This window comes from Fukomys damarensis, unplaced genomic scaffold (genome assembly GCF_012274545.1).
Source record: "Fukomys damarensis isolate Sample0158 unplaced genomic scaffold, DMR_v1.0_HiC HiC_scaffold_4, whole genome shotgun sequence".
Taxonomy (NCBI): Eukaryota; Metazoa; Chordata; class Mammalia; order Rodentia; family Bathyergidae; genus Fukomys; species Fukomys damarensis.
Genome location: NW_022900916.1, coordinates 64,282,532 through 64,309,863, shown reverse-complemented (window position 1 = coordinate 64,309,863; position 27,332 = coordinate 64,282,532). Strand labels below are relative to the sequence as shown.

Below are 27,332 nucleotides of genomic sequence, written 5' to 3'. Positions count from 1 at the left end.
AAGTCAAAAGTTTTAAGAATTGTACTATCTTTTGTTATCTTTATTTTCTCTCCTCAACATCGTTTGTTAAACAAAAAACAAGCATGTCAGTAGTGGGACATTTCCAGGTCAAGTAAGGTATGAATAAAAGAAAGGATCTAGTGAGTTCAGTTTTAATCAAATAGTAAGAACAAAAATAGAGTTCTAGTGGATTGAAAAGTGAATGGCAGATAAAGAAGTGGACACACAAACACCAACATTTCTCAGAACCAGCTATAGTAACCAAAATGAAAGAGTCAAAGCCAGGTGGGATGGTACAAACCTCTAATTTCAGCACTCAGGAGGCTGAGGCAAGAGGACTACCATGAGTTTGAGGCCAGCCTAGGCTACCCAATGACTTCAAGGCCAGCCTGAACTACATAGCAAGAGCTAGTTGCAAAAGATCAGTGCTTTGGCAAGCGCTAGATTGAATGAATATATGAATTTAGAGATAAATAAATACACTGATGAAGATAAGCATCTAGTTATGTTTGATTTAATATTCACGATGAAAATATTCTGTAGAGGAAAAAAGACACAACTATTACATGTTAAATGCCAGTTACAGTTTCACCTATGTTAAAGAGGGAGTCCAGTAGGGAAGGGTATTTCCAAATAATCAGTTATTGAAAGGTGAAGAGACTGACCCGTTGAAGGATGAAAAAGACTAGAAGTTAATAATCTTTGTGGTTAAAAAAGAACTAAAAAGAGTACTGAGAAGAGGCCAATGCGGCCTAGGTGACCCCTAACCTCTAATTTTCATAAAGGCTCGCTTTAAATAAGTTTGACTAACACCCTGTTCCTAGAAGCCTCTTTCTGACTTGGGGTTGAAGACAAATTTCTTTGCGTTACTGTACACAAGATTCTTCTTACAGATCTCAGATCTTGAATTTTTCTCTGTAATATTTTTGTAATGGAAGTTTTAAATTGCCTCCTGAAGGTCCAGCTTTGCCTGGAGATTACTCAGCTTTGGGGTCCTTTTGGTCCCGGCTGAGTCTCTGTGTCTTTTAAGCATTTAGTTTTATATCTACTAGAGATTTTATTCCTTCACTCTGAGTGTTTCTAGTACCTCATAATTCCTCAATTAGCAGTCCAAGCCAGCCCAGTTCCACTGCCGTTCCATTCAAAACGTGAATTCGGGAGTCAACCACTGCATAGCCTACAGTCCCTGGGCATACTCCGCTCTACCTCACGGCTTTACTTTGCTCTCCTGCCGCACAGGGGACACATTCTTCCATCTCTGGGGAGAGAAAGCACAGAGCGAGACACGTTTCCTCTGAGCGTACCGTACCACGCATGCGCCACTCTGCGAGCGCGTGCGCAAAGGAGAATCGCGGCGGAGGCCGGTAGTGACGTAGAAAGAGCGCCGTGCTGAAGCTTGCGCCCAGTCTGCGGGTAGAAATCGGGACTCCCCTCCCGTAGTCATGGTACATTGCGGTGGCGTGTTGTTCAGAAAGGTTCGTGTTTGATGCTCTTAGGTCGAGTGCGTTTAAGCCATCTGAGATCTTTCTCGCTCCTCTCCCGGCGTTGTCTTTTAGAGGCCTCTTTCCTGCTGGGTTGCCCTCCCCACACTTCCAGGCGGGGCGAAGGTCCGAGGCAAAGGGCCCTGCGTGTCGTGTAGTTCAGACACGGAGTACGGGTGTGCGTGGATATGGAGTTGTGCTTGCCTTCGTTTTGTCTGAAATACTGTTTGTTTTTTTTTCCGTTTTAAATACTATCCATACCATGTTTTCATACACTTTCTTCAGAACACTGCTTTTAAACTTCTCTATCAGACACAAAGATATGTAATTGGTATGCCTTCTTGCCGAAAAAGTATGTCAATTTTTGTGTACTGTGGGACTTGCCGTGGTTTTTTGTAAAAATTCACAGCTACTTCAAGAAAAAAATTATAATCTTACTAGTAATGTCTCTTTGAAAACTTACTGACATTATATTTAACTATTGCCTTTTCACTACCACTATGAGATATTTCTTTTAAGTGAATCCGATGAATACGTCTGCAGGAGAATAAAAAAAGTCACACATTGAACAGAACTTTAAAGGCTGTCTTCAAGGGAAATACTTGAGTTTTTGATTTATTGTGGAAAACCAGTAAACATGAAATACTATGTAATTGTGGAAAACCAGTAAACATTAAATACTGTGTAAGATTTCCAAAGATGTAATAACATAGGTATAATCAGATTGCTGGGAGAGCCTACAGAGTCGGGGTAAGAATTGACTAGAAGAATTAAGAAATCTGTTTCTCCAGTCACCTCTCAAATAATGAAACCAAATCATGTTTTGGTGCCATTATTCAGAGTACAGCGAAAAAAATAACATTTGTGCGGGTTTTCGGTAGAAAAGAACAAGTTGCGTTCTACTTAGAGTAAAAGCATATGCAAAGTGTCCTGAAGACAGCAGTACATCATGTATAAAAGCCAAAGGATGAGAATGGGAGGGGTTGAATAAATGAAAATGATACTGGAAGGGTGGAGTAAGGGCTTTGAATATAGTTTATGAATTCTGGACTTCATTTCATAAACAGTAAAAATGCAAAAAGCCACAGGTGGTTTTTGAGTAGAAGGAAAACAATTAGAGATCAGATTCATTTCAGAAAATAGCTCTTAGCAACAAGTTTGAAGATTTATTACCTTGGGAGTCAGTAGACACTGAAAACACTTTTAGAACATAATGTTGGTCAAAGTTCTAGAGCAGTAGTACTGGAAAGGAGAGAGCAGGGCTTCTGGGAAAGAAACAGGTCCAGTCTGAAAGACATTCATTTGTGGAATCTCAGTGAATACATAAACAGATTCCACTATTTAAGGGAACCTTACTGGAACAGATTTTGTGGGAATGTGATGGGGGAATGCAGTTTTGTTTACAAGGTGACAATTAGCTCATCAACTGATACCCACCAAGAGGTTACAAATTTGAGAGGTTTTTGAAACAGGTCCTGCTCTCAGTTGCTTTAAACTGTTAAAAGCTTACATCCAGATGGAGATGTCCAACAGATTAGGCATTGGAAGTATGTCACTTAGGTGATAGCACAGGCTGAGACCACCCAGGAGGAAAGTTTAGGATGAAACGAGGACCACAGTCTGAAACTCTGAGGATAAGATGGAACAGTATTTGATTATTGAAAAAGAGAACCCTAAGAGAGTTACAGGGGAGAGGGAGGCAAGCTCAGAAAAAGCAGTACAATGGGTATACAGAAAGCCGTTTTATTGATTCTTTTTTAAAAGAAGTTTTAGTGGAACAGAACTAGAAAGGAGTTCACTAATTTGGTAAACATTTGGTGTGAAAATATTCTCTCTCTCTCTCTCTCAGTATGGAAATTTCATTGATAACCTAAGACTCTTCACCAAAGGCGGAAGTGGTGGCATGGGTTATCCTCGCTTAGGTGGAGAAGGTGGAAAAGGTGGTGACGTCTGGGTTGTGGCTAAAAAAAAAATGACTTTAAAACAACTGAAAGATAAATATCCTCAGAAACGGTTTGTGGCTGGAGGAGGAACAAACAGTCGGTAAGTAATTTATAAATCAAACCCTTCTAGAAGAAGAAAAATTATAAGATAAAATTTAATTTGTAATTTGAAATAAATTGTAACTAAACTAAAATGCGTAAACACATGAAAAGCTGGTCCTAAATATTCTAGAGTTCTTAAATTTTGTATTAATTTCTCATCCCAGTGTTGGTATTTTTTTCTTCACTTCCTCTGGAGAAACAAATGATCTGAATCTGCCCTGTTTTCTTCTAAATTTATCTTGGACAAACATGAACCCTTTCTCAAATTTCAACTGAGTTGCTCTACCCTACTACCATAAAAGTCAATCATCTATAATTTTTCCACGCAGAGATAACTATGATAAATGTAATTATGTGTATGTTTATGAAGTTCAATATAAAAAAGAGCATAATATTTTCAACCTCTTGTTTTTATTTAACTTTTTTATGTCAGAAACTTATTCAGAGTGTTAATAAAATTACAGTGTAGGAATTAGTATTTGCTTATTATCGAACTTGTGTAGATATTTTATATAATTGTTCATTTTTAAATATAAAGTCCCAGAAGTGGAATTAGTAAGAAGTTTGTACAAACTTATTCTTTTTAACAGCAGTTTGAAAGTAGACAGATTAGCTTCTTAAGTACACTTGAGATCAATTTTTTTTTCCAGTTTCATTATTTAGGGGATTTTCTTTTTTTTTTTCTCTCTTGCATATTTGCATTGTGACAATGATCTCTTCATTTCAGAGGTGCAATATCTTAGCTTATTTTGGATTAATATGATTTTTGGTAGCTAGTAACTTAAATAATCATTTATCACCATTTTTGTAGAATATAGCAATCTAAAATGCAACATACAGGAATAACTTTAGTGTTCCTTTAATGTATGATCATTTAATGTGTGCATTAACCAAAGGAATTGTTTGCTTTTTGTCTTTGTAAACCATTACATATGCTAGAAAAGTAAACTATTGGAATTAGGTTTTCGTGTTTTAATTTAGAATTTTTTATTTCTTTATTCTTTTGGAGAATAGGATTAGTGCACTGAAAGGTTCCAAAGGAAAAGATTGTGAAATCCCTGTACCTGTTGGTATTTCAGTAACTGATGAAAATGGTAAAATTATAGGTGAGTATACTGTAGCTTCTAAGGTTGTGAAAAATGTGCATGTTTTCCAAAAGTCGGGGTTTTTCAAGAATAGCCTCTCTTGGGTTTCAGAGAAATATATCTGCCACCTCCCATCCTCCATTGAATTTAGGACCTTGGGCTTGCGAGGCAGGCGTGGCGCTACTGAGCTAAATCCCTGGTCAGGCCAGGTCAGAAAAATTCTTTTTAATGTTAATAATTTTGTCTAATTCTCAAAAAGAGCTTTTTAAGACATATATAAAAATTGTTGAAAAATTACTGATAGATTTAAAGTTTTAAAAATATAAGTAATCTCTTTTCAACTGCTTGCAAAAAGCATTCAATAGGGTAAAAAAAAAAAAAAAAGTTTTTAAATTAATTTTCGGGCTGGGGATTTAGTTCAGTGGTTCCAGCACCTGCCTCCAAAGTGCAAGGGCCTGAGTTTGATCTCCAGTACCAAAAAAAAAAAAATTTTTTTTATTTTCTAGTGCTTTTGGGGATTGAACCCCAGGATCTTATATATGCTAGGCAAGCAAGCACCCTACCTCAGAGCTATCCCCCAAACTCTAGAGTGTCAGAATTTTAAAAGAAATGTAGTCTTATGGTTTAAGTCTTTTATGTAAATTGCAATTTCTTGGCATACATTATGAAAGAAAAATACCATGTATTATTTACCTTTGCTGTATTTTCTTTCTCATTTAAGGAGAACTCAATAAGGAGGAAGACAGAATTTTGGTAGCTGAAGGTGGCCTTGGTGGTAAACTACTTACAAATTTCTTACCACTGAAAGGCCAGAAACGAGTGATTCACCTTGACCTAAAACTTATAGCTGATGTAGGACTAGTTGGGTAAGTACTGTTCCAGTTTTTATTGTACTTTATAAATAGCAATAGTAATTTGGAAGCAGAATTATTTCTAGTTTGTAGAATTTGTAGGTTGAGTGTACTTAAAGGACATATAATTAAATACATAGTTAACCACTGAACAATAGGAAGTTGGGGTGCCAGTCCCAACATTACTCTCCCTGCAGTCAAATGTCTGCATGTAACTTTTGCTTTCCCAAAAACTCAGCTACTACTAGCTTGTTTGTTGACTAGAAACCTTAAAAATACATAAACAGTCAACACACATTTTGTATGTTACATGTACTATATATATATATCATGAAAAATACAAGAACTGTGAGATCACTCTGTGGGATGGGGCATTATTTGAGACAAGGTCTTGCTATGTAGTTCAGGATGGCCTTGAACTCACAGCAATCCTCCGCATGCCTCAACCTCTCCAGTGATAGTATGACAGGCATGCGTTACCCTGCCTGACTTGGGTGAAATCACTTTTTACTGTGATCTGCAGTTTACTGGAGATGATTAGCATTACCTGACATTTTAAACACTTACTTGAAACACTTGAGCACACTTCAGTAGCAACAGGAGGTGACTGAAAATATTACAGTGCTTCAGTGTGTGCTATAGCCAGTATTTTCCACTTACGATTTAACATTCATTTTTCTTGACTGCAAATGGTGTCGTGTACATTCTTTGTGTACATAAGTTGTGATAAATTTTAACTTTTTAAAGGTTTGTGTATATCTTATATAAAAATAATAAAAGATTGTGTATATATATTTTTGTGCATTCATGATGTACCTTTTTCTTAATTTTTCCAATTTGTCTTCAATGTGCATTTCATCTGCAAGTTTTTACAAATTTTTACTGATTTCTAACCCCACCCCCAAATCTTTGTATGAGTGGATGGGCCCTTGTAGTTCAAATTTGTGCTGTTAAGAGTCAGCTATAGTTATTTTCAAAGTCTCATCATAGTTACTATTCATTTGTAAAAGGAAGAGCAGAGCAGTTGAATAATAGGTCAGTAGGATGTTAAAAGAATGGATTTTTAAAAAATTGATCAGTCAATTTTTATTTATCAAAAAGTTGCTTAGCTAATGTTCATGACTAAATTGAGGTTAGGAGGCTTTTTAAAAAGTTTTTATATATTCCCACTGTAATCATGAATAGTCAAGGTCTGAATGAAAGTGTACTAGACATTAAGAAATCTCTTACCATAGAACCATACAGGAAGAATCCCCTGTTTAGCAACACAGCTGACTATGTGTGGTGCTAAGGAATGTTTTTAAAAAAATTAAATCAAATGCTATTTTATAACAAGGTTAAAGAATATTATCAGATATAAAGTTAGAAATCCAAACAAACTACACTAAAAAGTATACAGAAGAGCAAGGCGTGGTGGTACCTGTCTATATTACCAGTACTCCAGAGGCTGAGTTAAGTCAATTGCCATGAGCTCGAGGCTAGCCTGGGCTACATAGCAAGACCCTGTCTCAAAAAGAGTATGCACAAAGAAATAAAAAGAAAAAGAAGGGGAATGTGACCTGGGATTTAGCTCAGTGGTACCCACGCTGCCTGCCTCACAAGTGCAAGGTCCCAAGTTCAATCCCAGATACCAAAGGGGGGGCGGGTGTGTGATTGAGATATTTTTGAGAGTAAATAGAGATTGAAATTAGCATTAAACAAATGGCCAATGACCCATAGAGGCAGTCTCATGCTTCAGACCTAAGTCCTTCTGGACACTGAGTCAGCTCTTGCTGTCAGTTTCTGTGTCTTTCAAGCCTCTGCTTAGAATCACCTAAGCTAAGAAATGCAGCCCTCAGCATTCTTCTCTTTCACCAGTCTCCCTTGTTTTGCTCAGTAGTGCTGTTTAGTTGTGGGGTTTGCAGGGCTGATGGTCACTGGAGGGGGACAGAAAGCAAGAGTAAAGGAAGAGAAAACTTCAAATTGCCTGTCTTCTTTCTTGCTTCCTCTCCTGGGTCCTCCACTATAGCATTACAGTTGCTCAGATGGAAGGCTTGAAGAAGAGAGAAAACTGTCCCCTGCTCCTCTACTCCAAATTTCTAGTTGTTTCTTGCTTTTTAAAATGATCTCTTATGATATTCCTCTCCAGATATCTCACTGCATCTTTACCTGACCATTAGAGACTAAATCCTTTACTTATCCTGTCTGACCAACCACTGGCTCTTAACCACCATTGATTTAAAGTTTGCAGAGCCCTCATTCTAATCCTGGCTTGCCATTCACATTTAATTTTTATTTTTTAACACAATTAGGAAAATTATTAGGCATAGATTCTATAATCCTCTGTTTTTTTCAGAAATATTGTGGTTTTAATAGGGTTTTGTTGGTAAGACTGGCAATCCTGTGATTTACCATCCCATTCAGAAGAATGTTTCAGATTCCAAAGAGACATCTTTACAGATGAAAAAGTGTAGCAAAGATGAGTAGTAAAAGTGGGGAACTCAGGATAGATTGGATTAGCATCTCAAACCCTCCAAAGGATTGGCTTTATATCAGGCAGCATTAGAAAATACAGCAGAGAAAGCCAGTCGGTCTCAGGTAAGTTACACAGCCTTCATCAGCTTTGTTTAGCTCATCTTTAATAGTGCCTAGAAATGGTTTTACCCGCATCATTGGTGAGTACAGTGATAGATTTACAGTGGAACACATGCTTTGCATTTGTGTATACCCAGAGAATTACAGCTCCTATCATCATCATCTTCATTTTTGTGTTGCTGCTTTATTGGAGGCTTTGTATAGTGCAATGCTGGGCTATTCAGAAGTGAATTTTAGATTACATTCATTCAGTAATGTAATGAAATCGTTGCAGTTGTTAAGCAAAATGTTTAATATATGTATTCTAGTGTTTTTAAATGGGACAGCTATGCTTGAAGCTGCTGTTGTGAATGCCAGTGTAAGAGATAGCTTTGTAGCTAGTCTGGGGAATGAACTGAACCTGAGAAGAATTAATACACGGTGCTCTGCTGTTTTCAAATCTGATCTTTGCATTTTAGCTTGTAAAATTTTCATCGTGTAATTTTTCAAGAAAAATCTCATATATTTTCTTCAACCATGAGCATCCTTCTATACATACTTTGATTTCCTTGGAAATAGTTTTTTGAATTTTTCTGAATTTAACTGTTGTTATGAAAACATGGGGATAATTGAAAGGAAATAAGCTAGTCTAGCTAGTTTATTCTCATGGACAAAAATGCTTGCAATTTGCTTTCAAAAAATTACTACAGCATGAATGAAATAGGATATGGAAAAATAATTTATGTACCAGGGGAAACAAATCACTAAGAAATCTCATATAATCCATCACAGAAAGACTTTATGAGAAAAATTATTAAAAGAGCTCCATTGCACAGCTTATAGATTTTTATAGAATTCCAAAGGAATATTTTCATAGTATATCATGATCTCAAGAAAGCTTGACAGTTTATTAAAGAAGAGCTTTCTCAGCCTGTTTGTCCTTCAACAAATAGATGGATAAAAAAGATACATGAATGGCAAGCCAGGATAAAAAAGATAAGTACCAGTGTACCAACTCCCCACAATGAATGTAATCATTATGTATCGCTAAATGTACTAAAAAATATAACATTGTTTAAAATTTATTTTTAGGAGTACATGTTCACAGTACGTAATGACCACATTCTTTTAATGATCACATTCATCATGGATTTGTACGTGTACACAACATATCTTAGTTCTTTTTTTTTTGTCCCCTTTGCTTCTCATCCCTCCAACCCTTCTTCCCGTCCCCATTTAGAAAAGCTTTATTTCCATATTTTTCAATTCTCTTTTTCCTTTAAATCCTTTTTCTTCCCTCTCCCCAACCCATCTCTTGTTCCCCTTACCATTTGAAAAATATTCTTCCTGCTTCTTAATATCTATCCTCATTTATATTTTGAGTTTCACACACAAAAGGGAAAAATGTAATGCTTAAACTTTGTGTGTCTGATTTACTTTACTTAAGATTATATTCTCGAGGTGTATCTGTTTACCTAAAAATGACTTAAGCTTATCCTTCTTTGTGGCATAGTAGTACTCCATTGTATATTAATATCACATTTTCTTTATCCATTCATCTGTTGATAGGCATATGGGCTGTGTCCAAGATTTAGCTATTATGAGTTGTGCTGCTATAAATATGGGTATGCTTGTACCACTGTAGTATGATGTCTGTAACTCTTTTGGGAAGATACCTAGAAGGGAAATAGCTGGGTCAAATGGAACCTCTAGTTTTAGTTTTTTGCAGAATCTCTATACTGATTTCCACAGTGGTTGTACCAATTCACACTCCCACTGCAGTAGAGAAAGACTCCTCCCCCCCCCCACAGCCTTGCCAGTATCAAAATTTGTAAAACTTTTTGGTTTTTTGTTTTTTGGATTTTTGAGACAGGGTTTCACTATGTAGTTGAGACTGACCTGGAACTCACTATGTAGCCCAGGCTGGTATTGAATTCACAGTGATCCTCCTTACCTCAGTCTTCCAAGTGCGGGAATTACAGGCGTGCGCCACCATGCCCAGTTTAAAACTTTTTAATGTTATATAAAAAAAGGAAAAGTGCTTCCTTAAATTTGAATGAAAAACTCTGAAGGGTAAGGATCATGTTTGTCACATTGCTGTATTGGCTTGTTTTTTGTTTTGTTTGTTTCTTTGTTTTTTTGAGACAGGATCTTACTGTGTAGCCCAGGCTGGCCTTGAACTTAACATCTTCCCGCCTCAGCCTCCAGAGTGCTGAGATTTCAGGCATGCGCCACCATGCCTCGCTTTCATTGTTGTATTTTCTAATGCTGCCTGATACAAGGTCAGTTTGTTAGATAAATTTAATGTTATCAAGATTTAGGAAAAAAACCTTTTAAATGACCCATTCTTGGTACTTGTTAAATATGTGGTGGACTTTCCTGAGCACAACTTACCAAAATAAAATCAAAAGTCTTAAAAATGAATATAGATTTTAATCTATATTTCCTTGTCTAGAAATTTATTCCAAGAAAGAGATTGAAGATACGTGTAAATGTTCAGGGATAGTCACTTTAAGTTTCTAGAAAAAAAAATAGACCAATATTATATATCTTAGTTACTTTTCTCTCTTTGCTGAGACAAAATACCCACCATCCAAAGTTTAGGGGTAAAGGTTTCTTTAGCTCACAGTAGAGATTTCAATGCATAATTGGCTGGCTCCAAGACAGGGTGGCGTGACAGAGGACCAACAGTTCATAGAGGTGGAAGACAGCAAAAGCAAGCAAGCAAGGGAACCTTCTTGTCTCTCTTTTATCTTATCCACACTACAAGGCTTAGGGCAATGCCATACCAATCAGTGTATTGACTTAGTAATCAAAGGCTCTTAACGTCAGCATCACACACTCTAAATTTAGCCACCTCTGATCCATGAGGCTTGGGGAGACATCTAGACCCAAACCACACAGTAGTGATCACTAACACTGTATGTCTTTTTAGCTGTATACATTTTTGTTTGTTTTTAGCACTGGGTATGGAGCCCAGGGTCTGATGTTATAGATGCACGAGTTCGAGCAACAGAGACACATCACACTCTGTGCCAGATCTGAGGAGGGGCCCAGAAAGTTTCCTCAGCAATGGGAAGTCGTTTGATTTCTCCCTTTAAATCATGCTTTCAATTGGGGAGGACTTGGTAGAGCAAGCAGAAGCTTACAGAAGCAGAACCATGCCAGGTTAGTGGGAGGCACAAGGAAATTTTGCATACTAAGTGAGCTACAGAATATCCTGCAACTGCAGCAAGTTTATTGCCAAAACAGGATGTGGGGGTTTGGGGTGCTTTGTCCAAGTACAAGCACTTTGTTGAAGCACAGGTAGAAAATGGCGTTGAGGCACAAGATGGAGTTGGGTTGGTTATCATACTGGCACACGTTTAGGCAAGGGCTCTCCCACTGAGCTACATTCCAGCCTTTTTATTTTGGGACAAGGTCTAACTTAACTTCAGGCTGACCTCAAACTTTGATCCTCCTTCCTAGTCCTCTCAGATAGCTTGGCTTTTGTGAAGAACTGTGTCTGGCATATTTTTATAAAATGTATAATCCCAAAATTAACAAATTAAAATTAGTTAAGTATGCTTCACTTTGCTTTGAAAGCTGTCACCTTACATTATTTAGTTAAAAATCAAGCCCAATTGGGGCCAGGGATTCCACCACCTGCCTCCTGTGTGCAGGGACCCGAGTTTGATCCCTAGTACCAAAAAAAAAAAAAAAAAAAAATCAAGCCAAACAAATATGAAGTAGTAGTGTTTTTACTTTTTTGTCAATACTTTATAACTACCAGTTTATACAAAACCCAGGCGATACCATGGAGATGCCAGTAGAAAAATCCAGACCGCTTGAAAAAGAAACAATGACACAGTTCTTTTAAATATAAATTACAAATGGAGAGAATTCACATCAAAAGATATTTAAAGAGACAAATCAGCTAACTTAAATGAACTGTATTTGTGTGTCTATTCAAACAAACCAACTTTAAAAATTGTACTGGCAATGTGTTAATGTTTTTAAAGTTAGATGAATACTACCTGGGATTCAGTATTCTTCCCTGCTTTTGGTTATGTTTGAAAATGTGAATTGCAGGATTTTTAGAAAAAATTTTTTCTTTGTCTTTCAATATTTCTTTTTTACATAATTAGAATAATATTTTACTCTCAGTTCTGAAACATCTTCAGTATCTGGCATGACTTTTTCAAAAAATTATATTTTCTTCAAAAAAGTATATTTTATTCTCCAAAAAGTAAGTTTGTCCAAGATTATTTTAGATTTATGGTCTACTTTCTTTTGGGTGGGAGGTGCTGGTTATTGAAGCCAGGACCTTGTGTATGCTGAGTGAATACTTTATCACTGAACTGTGCTTCCAGCCTGTGTAGTCTACTGTTAACCCCAGGAGTATGCAAGAAGTCTTTTTCAATTCAGAAATAAGCAAATGTGAGTAATATTGACATTTATTGTAATGTGTAGTTGTATTTAATTATTTCAGATTCCCAAATGCTGGTAAATCCTCTTTGCTAAGTCAGATTTCTCATGCAAAACCTGAAATTGCAGATTATGCTTGTAAGTATAATTTGATTATATATTTTAATGTACAAAGAAGTTAAATGTTTAAACACTAATTTTTCTCTGAGTATAAATACAATATGGAGGTAAGTTTTTGAAATAAATTTTATTTTATCCTGTTTCCTCCCTCAGGTCCCCTGTCTGGAGATAAAGTTTTAAAGACCAGTTTTTCTCTGAATATAAATAAAATGACAACTCCATAGATAGCCTTAGTTAGAAAACTTCTTTTGGCAGGTAGAACACATTGATTTTCTTTTTATTAATGTTTGAACCTCTGTAGCACTCAGGAATGTTTCTTTTACTTATTAAATACTTTACTGCATTTACTTCTCTGTTGTACAGTCATTAATTTCATTTCTTTAGGATTTTTATAAGCTCTTTATCCTTTGTCAAGCACTGTGATAAGTACTAGGAAGGCAGAGAGAATACTTTTATTCATTTAGCAAATAAATTTCTAGGAACCACATTAAGTTACAGGAATACCAAAAATAGCAAAATCAGTCTATATTCTGACATTAGTTGTGCTTACAAAGAGTGGGGAAAGCATACATATCACTAATAAATACAAAGGAATATAAAAGTGTTCTGTGACGGAGTATAGATGACTGCTTTAGATATCCTTGAGGACGACGGTGCTTGGGCTGAGGTGTGAAGAAAAATCGAGTTAATAATCAAGTGAGAAAGATAATGGAAATTTAGGTTAAGATTGGGTGAATATGATAGGATCTCTGCCATTAAAAAGACATAGAATGACATTAACCTGGAAAATAAAATTAAGGCATCCAAAAACTAGACAAGCCAGTGTGGTGGTACACGCCTGTAATCCAAGTACTCCACAGGCTGAGGCAAGAGGTTCACCGTGAGTTTGAGGCCAGTCTGAACTGCCTTGTAGACTCTGAAATTAAAACAAAAACTAGGCTCTGACTAAATAAGAATTAATTTTATACTAATTACTATAAATTACGTGAGCAATATTCTACTACATGGGACTGTTGTGAAGGGGAAGAAATTTTAAAAGGCATAGGAAAGAGACTAGTGTAGGATTGGTAACTGGTAGTGTAGCATTAGGGCTGGGATTGTAGCTGAGCAGCACAGCGCCTGCCTGGCAATCATGAGGCCCTGAGTTCCATTCCCAGTACTAAAAGAAAAAAGAATAACTGAATGAGAATGGGATAGATATTCTTCACCTCCACACTTAACTGATGGAGACTTAAATTCTGAGCCTCTAAATGTTGTTTAAAGTGTAATCGATGAAATTTTGAGGCCCAATTAGATGAGGTTTGTGCCTGTACAGATACTGAAAATCGCTATTCATTCTTTCTCAAGTACATTACAAATGGCAAAGATAATTGTAGCTTCCATTCAACAAATTAGAAAAAAATCTGAATTAAACTATTCACAGAAGTGAAATACTATTTTTTCTGTACATATGCTACAACAGTTTGAGAAGAACCTGCCTATATTTTACCCTTAACTTGTTTTTCCTTTCAGTTACAACAATAAAGCCTGAACTTGGAAAAATTATGTATGACGATTTCAAACAGGTGATTATTTTTAAAGTAGAAGACTTTGGTTAGAAGGGGAAGTCCTTTAGTACTAGGACTTCATAATACTGTATTTGCAGTTTCTGTGGTGCTAAGTGAAAAAAAGCAAGATTTCTTTATTATGCTAAATTAAGTTGTGCATTTATTAATTCTTCTGGGCACCATGTAGAACATATTTATATAAGGGTTTAATGCTGTGTTTCCAGATGTTATGCCCCACAGTATTACGTTGTCATTGTAACTTCATCTGTTCTCATTACAATTTCTATTTTAACTTCCATAGTGGATTATTGTTCTTTATTTCCTAAAAACACTTTCTCAAGTTAATGGAAATGATTTTATTTCAGTTATTTTGGGGAAGTTTTATAGGATTTAATATCATCTAGTTATTAATTTTTCCCTGATAAGGAAGAACTATAGGTCTTCTTTATGTCCATATAGAATACTGTACTTGGATGTTTTTAGCAGCTGTCTTCATAATTATCAAAACTTGGAAACAACCAAAATATCTTTCAGTAGGTAAATCATTAAGTGAACTGTGTTAGATCTAGGAAGTGGGGTATTCAGCTTATGAAAAGATATGTAATGCACACTATAAACCAAAGATGCCAGTGTGAAAGGCTACAAACACTCTGATTTGAACTGTATGACATTTCCGAAGAAAGCAAACTGTGGAGAAAGCAAAAAAGACCAGGAGTTGCCAGGAGGAAGTGGGGATGAGTAGGCAGAGCACAGAAATTTTTAGGGCAGCAGGACTATTCTGTATGGAACTGTAACAGTGGGTACATTATACATACATAATGTTCAGAACACTAAAATGCACACTACCAAGAATGGACCCTGGTGTAAAATATAGACTTTGGGTGATAATGACGTGTTCGTGTCAGTTCATAGAATCTCTGACTTGATTCAAAAGAGCTAAGAGAATCTCCGAAGGAAATTTGAGGGCACGAGACTCTGGGCCCACTTGTTTATCATTAAGCCTCAGTTTCCTTTTTAAGAGTTTAGATTTCTTATCCACACTGAGCAGTGCCTACAGAACTATTTTTCATCCCTTTCTGCACTCATTACCTCTAAAAAGAATATAGGAATACTGTATCCTTTTACTTTGAAAGAACAGTAATTCTGCAGATATAATAACAGAAAAGGAACACTGATACTACTTACAAATTGAATTTAAGACTTAGAAGTACTGAATCATACTTAGTAATGTCTGCCTAATATTCTCACACTTTAATGAATTCAGATTTTAAAATTAATTAAAATTCTATAAAAAATCATAAAACAATTTATGGAAGTATAGATTTATATGATTGGTAAATGTTAAAGTAATAAACTAATACCCCAGATCCCTAGATTGTTAGATGAATAAGTTAAAGTGGAACTCTTATGTTTGATAACAAAGGATTTTAATGCTTAACACATTTATTTTGCTGTAAAGGTGTTTTGGCATTTCAAAGATGTAGTGGGAATTATAATTCATGATTGTATTTGAAATATTACAGAAATTTGGGGATATAAATGAACTGTGATTTTAATATTTTTTTATTGTATTGTTAACTCTGTATTAGATATCAGTAGCTGATCTCCCAGGTTTGATAGAAGGAGCACATATGAATAAAGGAATGGGCCACAAATTCCTGAAGCACATAGAAAGAACTAAACAACTACTTTTTGTTGTAAGTCATATGCATACCAACGTGACGTTCAGATGAGCGAACTTAAGTTTTCCTAGCAATGTTTTATAAGTAAGATTTATACAGTTATGTGTCACACAATCACGTTTTGGTTAATGATGGTCTGCATGCAGTGTATGGAGGTCCCATACGATTGTATTGTCTAGTGACATTATATCTTAATTTGTGTGAGTATGATTTGTGATCACACAGTGATGCAGTTACTTACTCGTAGATTTCTGAGAACACATCCCTGTGGTTAGATGATGCATGACTGCTAACATACATCACTCCATTGAGTATTCAGATGGACGTGTACATACATACAGTAGATAATTTTGTTTATATAACACGGGGATGGAAATGATACTGCTACTGTTATCAGATATGTTTACTCATAATTGTGAAGGTTTCACTCCTTAAGAATTCTGCCATACTATTACATTATGTATCTGTCATGAACTATTGATGGTGCTTGAGTTATATATGAGATTATCTATATTATTATAAATTGTCTTACTAATGAGTACCATTTTATCAGAATAATTATAGTTATTTTGACACGTCAGTTCTGTTACTGTGAATTGCTAAATTATCAGTATAGGTTGAGAAATTAAAAATTTTTTACCTTGGGTAAAACATTTCAAAACAGAAAAGTGTAACCATTTTTGTTTTAACTGTCTCCTTTACTCTCTTTTTTAGGTTGATATTTCTGGATTTCAGCTTTCTTCTGAAACTCAGTACAGAACTGCTTTTGAAACCATATTGCTGCTTACAAAAGTAGGTTTTCTATTTTACTGTGTTCTATATCTGGTCTAACATGCAGGCTTGTAACACAGTAATTAGTATAAGTTCATATTCCATCTTTTTAAACTTATATATTCGTTAAAGAATTGTTAAAATGTTCTATTTTCAGTTCTTTAATATTCACCAACTTCTCAAACTATTGCAATGAATAAAACTATGCAGGGCTTCCAAGTCCACGATGCACACTTCTTACACTTTATCTTACTTCAGCTTTGCCTTGTGTATTTCTTCTTAAAATGTTCTCCATTCTTGCTTCACAAACCATTCTTCTGGTTTTATTCATGCTTCTTAGACTATTTCTTTACTCTTTAAGGTTTTTTTTTTTCTTGCAGTGCTGGGGGGGAAATCAGTCCTTGGGCATTAGCAAATGATAGGCAAGTGCTCTACTACCAAGATACCTTCCAGCCTTCTGCTCATAGTGTGTAGTAAATCGGTTGTGCAATCTTAACCATGCTCATTGCTTTAGGTACAGTTACTACACTGATGACTGTCAAATTTGTATTTGATACCCAGACCTTTTGTTTGTGCTTTACTTTAGGTACCTATTAGACAGCCTTGATTGGATGGATGTTCTGTTAGACACTCGAACTTAACATGTATAAAACTGAACTTTTTTTTTTTTTAAAGCTCTTTAGTCACATCCGTCTTATTGAGTGTGTAAGCTGAAAAACTGGATGGTGAATTTGATTCTTACCCCTCCATCAAGCTCTGTCAATTTCCTATCCTAAATCTCTGAAAGCTGTCCACATGTCTTCAAGCACACTGTTCTAATCATCAACCCCTTTCACTGGAATAACCGCTTCCAGTATTGGTTTTCTGCAGTATATCTTTTTTTTTTTTGTACCAGGGATTGAACTCAGGTCCTTGCGCTTAGCAAGGCAGGAGCCGGAACCACTGAGCTAAATCCCCGGCCCTCTGTAGTACATCTTTTAATATGAGGCTACAGTGATCTTTGTAAAAGAACCAAGCTCATGTTTGATCTTTGGTTGAGATACTTTGATGGTTCCCGATTGTTGTAAGGTTAAAGTCTAACCTGATCATGGTCTGTGAAGTTTAGCAAGTTTGGAGACCTTCTAGGGAAGGTCTTTTTCCCTTCCCTTGCCCTTCCATGCTGCATTCCAATATATGGTTTCTCTCCTATATAACACCATGTTGGTGTTTTTCTTAAATTTAATTTTATTTTATCATATATTCCCTCAAGCCCCTAACATGATTTTTTTTATGATATTGTTTACCTTCAGGACTTTATAGATTTTTTTATTTCCTAATTTTTATCTACAATGAATAAATTGCTGTGAACATTTTTGTTTGTGGTTGGAAAACATGTTTTCATTTCTCTTGGATATATACCTGGGAGAGGAATTAATGTATCAGGTTTTAAATTTTTTTGATATTTTGAAGAATTGCCGAACTTTTCCAAATTGGCTGTACCACTGTACCAGTTTACATCTAACCTGTAATGTATAAGTATCATTCCAGACTCTTGTTATTAGGGACTAGGGCCGAAGGTCTCTTTTTCTGTAGCTGCTTCCTTCTGGCAAAGGGGTGTTGTTGGGTAGTGGCTTTAGACAGCTAAGGCGTGGTCTAGGTGGGTGGAGTAGTGAGGGGCTGGTAGCTGGCCATGACGAGTTTGTAAAGACCTGCTTGTATTCCTGTAAGAAATTTTGAAAACAGTGAAACAGACAGGGTCTGAAAAGCAGCATTATGTAGAAGATGTTGAGAAGTCCTAGGAAAGGGAGGCGCCAGGGGAGCCCCAATGGCAATTTTCATACAGATTGAAAATCCTAAATCATAAGGAACCACAGAAGACCCCAAATAGCCAGAGCAGTCTTGATTAAAAAGAGCACAGCTAGAGGCTTCATACTACCTAATTTCAAACCAACTACAAAGCTATATTAACCAACATAACATGGTATAGGCATAAAAACAGACATGAAGACTAGTGGCCTAGAACACAGTCCTCATAAATAAATCCTCATATTTAAAATCAACTGAACTCTGACAAAGATGCCTACAACACAAATGGGGAAATGACAGTATCTTTTGTAAATGCCCTTGGAAAACTGATTATTTGACTATCATCCCATTTCATATGCAAAGTCAAAATGTATAAAGACTTAATAGGGCCAGGGATTTAGCTCAGCTGTTCTCTGGCCTGCCTTGCAAGCTCAAGGCCAAAAAAAAAAAAAAACTTAATAAAAATTTTTTTAGCGCACACACTCTACCATGAACTACACTCCCAGTAAAAGTAAGACTTGAAATACTAAAAAAAAAAAAATATGGAAAAACTTTTTTGACAAAGTCTGAGCAATGCTTTTTTTTTGGGATATGATCCTTAAAGCACAATGAACAAAAGTGAAAGTAGATAATTGGGATTGCATTAAATTTAAAAAGCTTCTGCACAGCAAAGTCAACAACCAGCAGTGAAGAAACAATCTAACAAGTGAGAGAAAATATTTGTAAACTATCCATCTCATAAGGGGTTAATATCCAATTAGAAACTCAGCAGTGTATGATGACTAAATCCCAGCTATTTGGAAGTCTGTGGCAAGAAGATCTAGAGTTCAAGGACAGCCTAGGAAACATAGCAAGAACCCAATTCAAAAGGAAGGAAAAAAAAAAGTGCCAGGCATGATGGAACATACCTATAATCCCAGCACTCTAGAAGGTTGAGATAGGAGGATCAAAAGTTTGAGGGCAGCTTTGCCAATTTATCAAGACCTTATTTCAAATTTAAAAATAGACAGGGTAGTAGCAGAGTGTTTGCCCCCTATGCAAGGTCCTAGGTTCCATCCCCAGCACCATAATAAAAGTAATACAAATAAAAAATGGGCAGAGGATGTAGCTCAGTGGGAAGTCCCTAGGTTCAATCACAGTATTGTTTTTTTTAAAAAAATGAAATTTTATTAAAAATTCAGTATCAAGAAAACAATACCAAAAAAAGAGAATACTATAGATGTATGTTATGGCTTGTGTCTAGATGTCCCCCTCAAGATTCATGCCATCATAGGTGAGGCTTTTCAGAGTAGCTAGATCTAAAGTGTGTGATGCTGGGATTAATGGTGTGTGATTACTAAATTAGTCCACTGATTAGTTTGGCATAGTTTTGGGTGTGAGTGCTACCCACTCCAAAGGCAGGTAGCCTAAATAAAATATAAAGGGATGGAAAGTATGCTATTAAATTATCATTATTAAGAATTTTGTTTCTGTGAAATCCAAATAACTGAACTTGGTTCTAGATACATAATCAGCTATCTCCTGGAAGCCACTTGAGCTAAAATATACTATCACATGAACTAACCAGAAATGTTTTCTGGATTTCCTTTGTTTTATGGTTGTTGAGATTTACTGCACTTCAGTGATGTGAATGGATTTTAGATTTCCTTGGTCAGGCTTGGGAATGTAGCTCAGTATGCTTTGCATTTGGAAGGCCTCAGGTTCAATCGTAGCACTGGAAAAAGAGAAAGATTTCTCAAATTATTAAAGAAAGACATTACTAAATGATTAATTTATATAGTTACTGTTATGAAATTATTTTTTTTCTCTTAAAGGAGTTGGAGTTATACAACGAGAAACTTCAGATGAAACCAGCGCTCCTGGCAGTTAATAAAATGGACTTGCCAAATGCCGAAGATAAATTTCATGAATTGATGAGCCAGCTTCAGAATCCCAAAGGTAAACCCACTCATTTCACTGAATTCCAATTTAGTAAGTACTTACTGTGTGCAATGAAAGTTAAATGTTATAATCAGTGGAAAATAAAATGATAGTTTCTGTCTTAAAAAGTACGTTTGAAGAAAGAACACGTACCATGTGAAACTTTGAATAACATTTTAACGTAGTCATTATGAAGCTCTGTAATGTGTGATCGACTATAAATGAAAGGACCAAAGAATGCTTAATTTGGTCTGAAAAGGTTATGAAGAAGTAAGACTTAAGTTGGGTCCTTTAAAAGTGTGGATTTGGATAAAAAGGAGGAAGTCAGCATTTACCTGGGAAGTTTTTCACTAATTCACGTACATCACAAGCTCTAGAGCTTCATTTCTCTACTACACCATAAGTACAAGAATAGAGGCAGTGGTTCTTAAGATGTATGTTTCTTTGGAACACCAACATTATAGATCTTTGAAGAACATCAGTCTTCTGAAATGAACTTGAGTCCTTACCAGATGTTACATGGAAGAATAGATGCTGTGATGCCAGAAGGACTCGTCTGAAACTTCATAAAGGGCTGACTTCGTAAAGAAACGTAAAGACAGGCTCTGCAGTTTTGAATATGGACTTTTATAGGATACATACATCCTACAGTGAGGATGTTTTCAGTTTCTGAATATAGTAGAGGACCTCATGTATGAATGAGGAAAGATAAGTTACATAGTAAGTGCCCAACATTTTATTTTATTTTTTATTTTTTGAGACAGGGTCTCACTATGTAATACAGTCTGGTCTTGAACTTACTATGTAGCACAGGCGGGCCTTGAACTTGCAATGATCCTGTTGCCTCAGCCTCCCAGAGTGCTAGGATTACAGGTGTCCTATAGCTCCGTATTTTTAAATGATACTAATTTCTTTGCATTTTTATGTTTGGAATAAAGGTTGGGGAAAATAGATTACTATGTATTTGGAAGAGCAGACCCCACCAGAAGGTCCTTTCTCTCCTCTCTCAAATCTTTTTTCTGTATAATATACATGTTGGGATTTTCCTTGAATTAATAATTTATTCCTGCAGATAAATATTTCCTAACATTAAATGGTCTGTATTCATTAATATTATTTGCTTTATAAGGTTATTAGTTCTGTTCTCTAGTCTTATACAGAGAAAGGAATTTTCAAGGGCGACACCAGAAGTGAGGGTAACTCAGGAGTTCACAACTATTCTAGATCACCATGATTCTTGAGTCAGCCTCTCTGGACTTTACTGGACTTCTACAGATCTCCAAAACCATACTCCATGTTGACTTGTCCAACCTTCTTCATTCTATCCTGTTTAGCTCTTGTCATTGTTAACCTGTTCAATCAGTGTGTTGTCCTCCTGCCTCCCATGGCCACAGAGGCAGGGAAGAGGAAAAAATAACAGAACATCTGTTTGCCCTTGAGAGCAGTAGATTGCAATCTGAAATGATCTCTGATTGAACTGTTCCTATTACCCCTTCAGTTTTAGTGTGGATCTTGGCATCAGTGTGGATAAACATAATGCTTAGGGAAGTGAAAGTTCACCAGAGTACAAGCCCAGCTAGAATGTCCCAAATTATAAAAGATATCACTATTATTGCAGAAACTTTCTTTCCGAGTACTTATGTTGCATTGCCTCGAGCACCCCAAAAACAAATTTTATTATTTTTATAAATACGTATCTTCACAATTCATCTTATTGGCATTAGTAAAATCTAAGTGTTCCGTATTAGAGAAAGGAGAAAAGGGACTTAAATACAAATTGGTTTTGTGCTTCACAAATTCAACCTCTAATACAGTTTTTGTTTACTTTCTTTTTTTAAATTTTAATTTATTCATACAAATGTGTAGTACATATGTAGTACAAATGTTTACATCCCTTGTGGGAAGCTGGTACATGTACATACACATCTTAATACCTTTCTCAGCCTCTATCCCCTCCCTCCCAACTCTTGTCCCCCTTTGTACATTTGTAGTACATGTTTACATCCCTTGTGCAGAATTGGTACATGTACATCACACATCAAGGACGACAGAAATCACTTTAGCTTTATATTCTTTGTTTCAGATTTTCTGCGTTTATTTCAAAAGAACATGATTCCAGAGAGGACTATGGAGTTCCAAAATATTATCCCTGTATCTGCTATTACTGGAGAAGGAATTGAAGCATTAAAGAACTGTATAAGGACATCACTAGATGAACATGCCAGCCGGGAAGATGAGGCATATTCTAAGAAACAGTTGCTTAATTTGCAGGTTTCTAATACAGTATCTTACAGTGTGCAGTCATTAAAGCACGCTGTCACTAGTTCCAGAAAGGATATAACTTAACTCTGGTAAAAATGGTATTGGCAAATTAATATGTGCTCCAAAGAGAAGGAAATCATGTCATTTGTGACAGCATAACTAAACCTAGAAAACATTATTATGTTAAGAGAAATAAGCCAGTCACAGACAAATACCACATGATCTCACTTATGTGTAATCTAAAATATTTGTTCATAAATGCAGATGGAGGGGATAGAGAGATGGAGAAGGGAGAGATATTAGTTGAAAGAAAAATTTTTTATTTTTTGGCACTGGGAATCAAACTCTGGTCCTTGCACTTGCAAGGTAGGCAGCAGAACCACTGAGCTAAATCCCCAGCCCAGTGTTGTTTCCATTTTTTTCCTTTCCATTTTCTTTTTTTTGGTACCGAGGATTGAACTCGGGTCCTTGCTCTTGCTAGGCAGGTGGCAGAACCACTGAGTTAAATCCCCTGCCAAAAGAAAGTTTTATGTAATACAAATATTGGAGATCTAGTGCACAGCTCCAGGTCTATAGTTTTAACAGTGTAGTATATTTGGAAAGTTGTTAGGAATACAGGTTGTAAGTATTCTCAACACAAAAAAACATGAGGAAATGCATATGTTAATTATATTGACTGAGCTATTGGACACTGTACATATTTCAGAATACCATACTATACATGATAAATGTATGTAATTTTATGTGTCAATGTAAAAAAAGGCATTGAAGGGCCAGGGATTTAGCTCAGTGGTGCCCTCTGCCTGCCTCACAAGGTCAAGGACCTGAGTTCAATCCCTGGTAACCATCCCCCAAAAAAAGGTATTGAAACTATCAAGTTGCAAGCTTTTCCACACTTTTTTAGTATCACTACTGATGTGCCATCATCTATACCTTTTAAATGATTCTTTTGTAGTTAAGTATATTAATAATAAAAGCGTAATTAAGAGCTTAAAAAAGTTACATTTTATAAGTTTAGGGCTAATTCACCTGTGATATTCTCTGATATTCCTTTATTTATTATGTACTTCCTGAGAACATTTTTTTGGTTTGTTTTTTTTTTTGTTTGTTTTGTTTTTTTGGTACCAGGGATTGAACTCAGGACCTTGTGCTTGTGAGGCAGGCAGTGGAACCACTGAGCTAAATCCCTGGCCCAACAATTTTTTTAATTACACAGGGTGACTCCCTAAATGGATTAGTAGCATAAGCAGCTAGGGTTTGCATGGGGGGGGCTCTATCATGTACCTGGTTGTACTTAATATATAATAGTTCTCTGGAAAACCTCCATACCTTCAGATTGAACACATATTCAGTGATAATAAAGGTCACAGTATCTAACAGAAGCCAGCAGATCAGTGTTTTCCTAAGTATAAGTGTATTTTCACGCTTCAGAGGAGACATCCATGTTTCATTTTCTTATGTCTGTTTCATTGTCCACTTTCATATTTTAGTAAAGAGAATAAATAGTGAAAACTTTGCACAGTATTAATCATCTACATATTACATAAATTATTACAAATTATAAATGTCTGGGTGCTTAAAATACAAATAAATTTTCCTTTAAAAGACTTTCATACAAAATGTACATAATATAAAATATTCAAACAGTGCAAAAGCATTTAAGCAAAAAATCTTTTTGCATGAGGCCCTTCAATCTTTTCAGAGAAAGCTACTGTTGGTAGTTATGTCCTTGCAAAGGTTTTTATGCAAATATCCTTACCCAAATGCTTTTTAAAAAAAACAAAATAACAAATTAATGAACTTTAAACAAATTCTTAAATGCTGCTTCCTATTAGAAATTATTTTGGAATTTAGTGCTTAATAAAGTCTGCTAGGTGTAGTGGCGCATGCCTATAATCCCATCACTCAGGAGGCTGAGGCAGGAAGATTGCCATGAGTTTGAGGCCAGCTAGGGCTACATAGTGAGTTCAAGACTGGCCTGAACTACATAGTGAGACCCTGTCACCCAAAAATAAATTTTTTAAAACTGAATCCTGATTAATTCTTGGTAGAACTTCCCATATCAGATTTACCATCATAAAAAAAATCTTTACTAAAATACTGTACTGTATTATGCTATGGAGTTGAATCTGTACACTGAAAATTTCACCTATGGATTAAAGTATCAGTACCTATTGTGCTTTTGTGACATATGGCATGGGTTGTTTCATGATAGGAATGCAGTCTAAGAAAGCCATCCTTTGATGATTGTTGTGCAAATGTATCACCAACTAACAGCCACCAAATCACTGGGTGATGAAATCTGGTGGGATCACCATCACATGCAGTTCATCCTTGATGGGAACACTGCGGTGCCTCACATGTAGTTGTTGCAGTATTTATCCTAACAGGTTGAATTTTATTTGCTTTTAAGTGATGAATTCGTTATATAATCAAGGGAAAAGTTTGCATTTATAATGGGGTAAACTAGGTCAAGGGTAGCATATTTCACATTTCATTCGCTTAGTTTTTAAATGTATATTTTTAAGTCCTTAAAGAGCATCTAAACTTTGGTTTAAATCTTTGCTTATGGAATATCCAAGTAAAACATTCAGAAATTTTAAGTACATGGACTGAATAATCCTAATAATACCTAACATGGTGATGTTACTATACACGGAGTATGTGCTGAATACACTGCATATATTAACTCATTTAAATGCCACATTATATTGCCTCGTGGTCATTTAGTATTTTTTAAAGTTTGGTATTATATACATAAGACTTTGTTTTTAAAACTTGAGACTAAAATATTTGTTTTTTAAAGTCAAAAATACATTCTTTGCTTTATAGAATTTTACAACTTGGGAATTGAGATATAGTTGACAAAAAATGTTGGCAGATAAGTGCTATAATTTTTACTATAAATTTAATGCAAAAAAACCCCACTTTTCTTCTTAAAGAGATACTTCCTGTCTCTTGTTTTCTCTTTCCTAATTGGAGCTTGGAAGGAGAAAGTATCTTTTAGAGGAATCTTTTTGAGTGAGCTTCATTTGCCAGCTAAAGGAAAATCAAAATCAGATAGGTAATAGAAATAAGGAAAAGAAGGAATAATGTTAATACTGGAAAGTTGTATATCCCCGTGGATAACTTAGGAGTAATAAATAGGTGGGTTCATTGCCTCAGTTGGCCCTGGAAAACATGAAGAAGCCAGGGGCACTTTTAACTACCATTTCTCACTCTAACCAACCACTAGTTTTAGGCAATTCTAATTTAAAAAAAAAATATTTTTTCACTACATGACTGTTGCTTAATTAATAGTTGTTGGGTACTTGGAAGACCAGAGGAAGTAATCACCTTTGTACATATTATCACAGTGTTCATAATAGAAATTAAATTCTTTGGTATGCTCAAATAGCCTCTGTGAAGGATAGCTATTACCTGAATCATGTCCTTTGCAATTCGAAAAACAGGATATGCAGTTTATATTAAACTAATTTTGAAGCAATATATGACAATCATTTTTTTTCCATTTTCAAATTATGTTCAAAGTTGAAAGCAAAGGAGAAAAAGCTTCCTTTGTTTATGGCCTATATTTCTGTAGGTTTTTCTGAAATTGCCAGTATATGCTTACCAGTACCTTCATTTTTTTTTATTATTGGTTATCAAACATTACTATTTGTATTATTTTTATATAAAAGGCTTTAAGGAGACTCTGGTATAATTTTCTTATACTAAGAAAAGGCATAATTATACAGCTAAAACATACCTTCATTTTTATTTGTATATGGTTTAGTAGAAATAGAGGGAGATGGAATATTTTAAATTAGGGACAGATGTTGAGCCAAATCTTATGACTAGATGTGAAACATAATTAAATGACAGAGTAGTAAAAGCCACTGGTCAGCTAAATCCTAATGGGGAAAATGAGAGTCCTGTAAAATACCAGAGCTCCCGTTTCCAAACAAATCTTTCCAGGAAGTGGTACCTGTTCTTATCAAGAGAAATGGTAAAAAAATATAAGTACACATGGATTTTCCTATAAATGTGAACACCAGAAAAACCTGATACACTTCAAACCCAATAATGTTTTTCCGTTTTTCTTTTGTTTTGCTTTGTACCAGGAATTGAACTCAGGGCCTTGCACTTGCTAGGCAGGTGCTGTGCCATTGATCTATATCCCTGACCGAAGAACCAATGATATTATAATGCCAAATGTGTAACACATTCTTTAAAAGTTTAACATACAAGTTTCTTAGAAGCGGGGGGACTTGGGCTTGGCGCACACATACTAGCGCTCGGAGAGTGAAGGCCAGTTTTTTCCTCTTGTCCTATGTTCTATAATTCTGTTTTGCTTCTCTCTCTCCTTTCCTTTTTCCTTTCCTTTCTTTTCTTTCTTTTGAGACAGGATCTTGCTATGTTACTCACACTTGATTTGAACTCCCAGCCTCAAATGATCCTCCCTCCTCAGCCCTCAGCAGCTGAGACTACAGGTGCATGTGACCATGACCAACTACTTAACAGTTATTTTAAAGTAACTGTTGGTACATTTAGGTACACATTATGATCACTCATCACTGGGAATTTGTACCTGTACGTGATCTATCTTAGTTCTTGTTTTCTCCTATTCCCTTCCTTCCCTTTCACCCTTCCACCTCTCCCATTTACCAAAGCTTTGTTTTTTCCTTTTGCATATTTTTTCTTTCCCTCCTTTCCTTTCGCCCACTGCACACCCATTTCTCTTTCCCCTTTGAACCTTTACTTCCTATTCACATTATCTAGTAAACATTTTGGTCATTTGCACTTTCGTTTTCTCACACTAGAGAGAGAATTCAATATTTACA

General features: G+C 35.7%; 1 protein-coding gene across 1 annotated transcript; it reads left to right on the top strand.

Annotated features, from left to right (window-relative positions):
* Positions 1–1,367: 1,367 nt before the first annotated feature.
* Positions 1,368–22,880, top strand: Gtpbp10 (GTP binding protein 10). The gene is made up of 10 exons (XM_010609536.2): positions 1,368–1,475; positions 3,331–3,524; positions 4,541–4,632; positions 5,333–5,477; positions 12,487–12,560; positions 14,055–14,107; positions 15,679–15,786; positions 16,486–16,563; positions 20,142–20,265; positions 22,331–22,880. The coding sequence occupies exons 1-10, from the start codon at positions 1,443–1,445 to the stop codon at positions 22,591–22,593; spliced, it is 1,164 nt and encodes a 387-aa protein (XP_010607838.1). The 5' UTR covers positions 1,368–1,442; the 3' UTR covers positions 22,594–22,880.
* Positions 22,881–27,332: the final 4,452 nt, after the last annotated feature.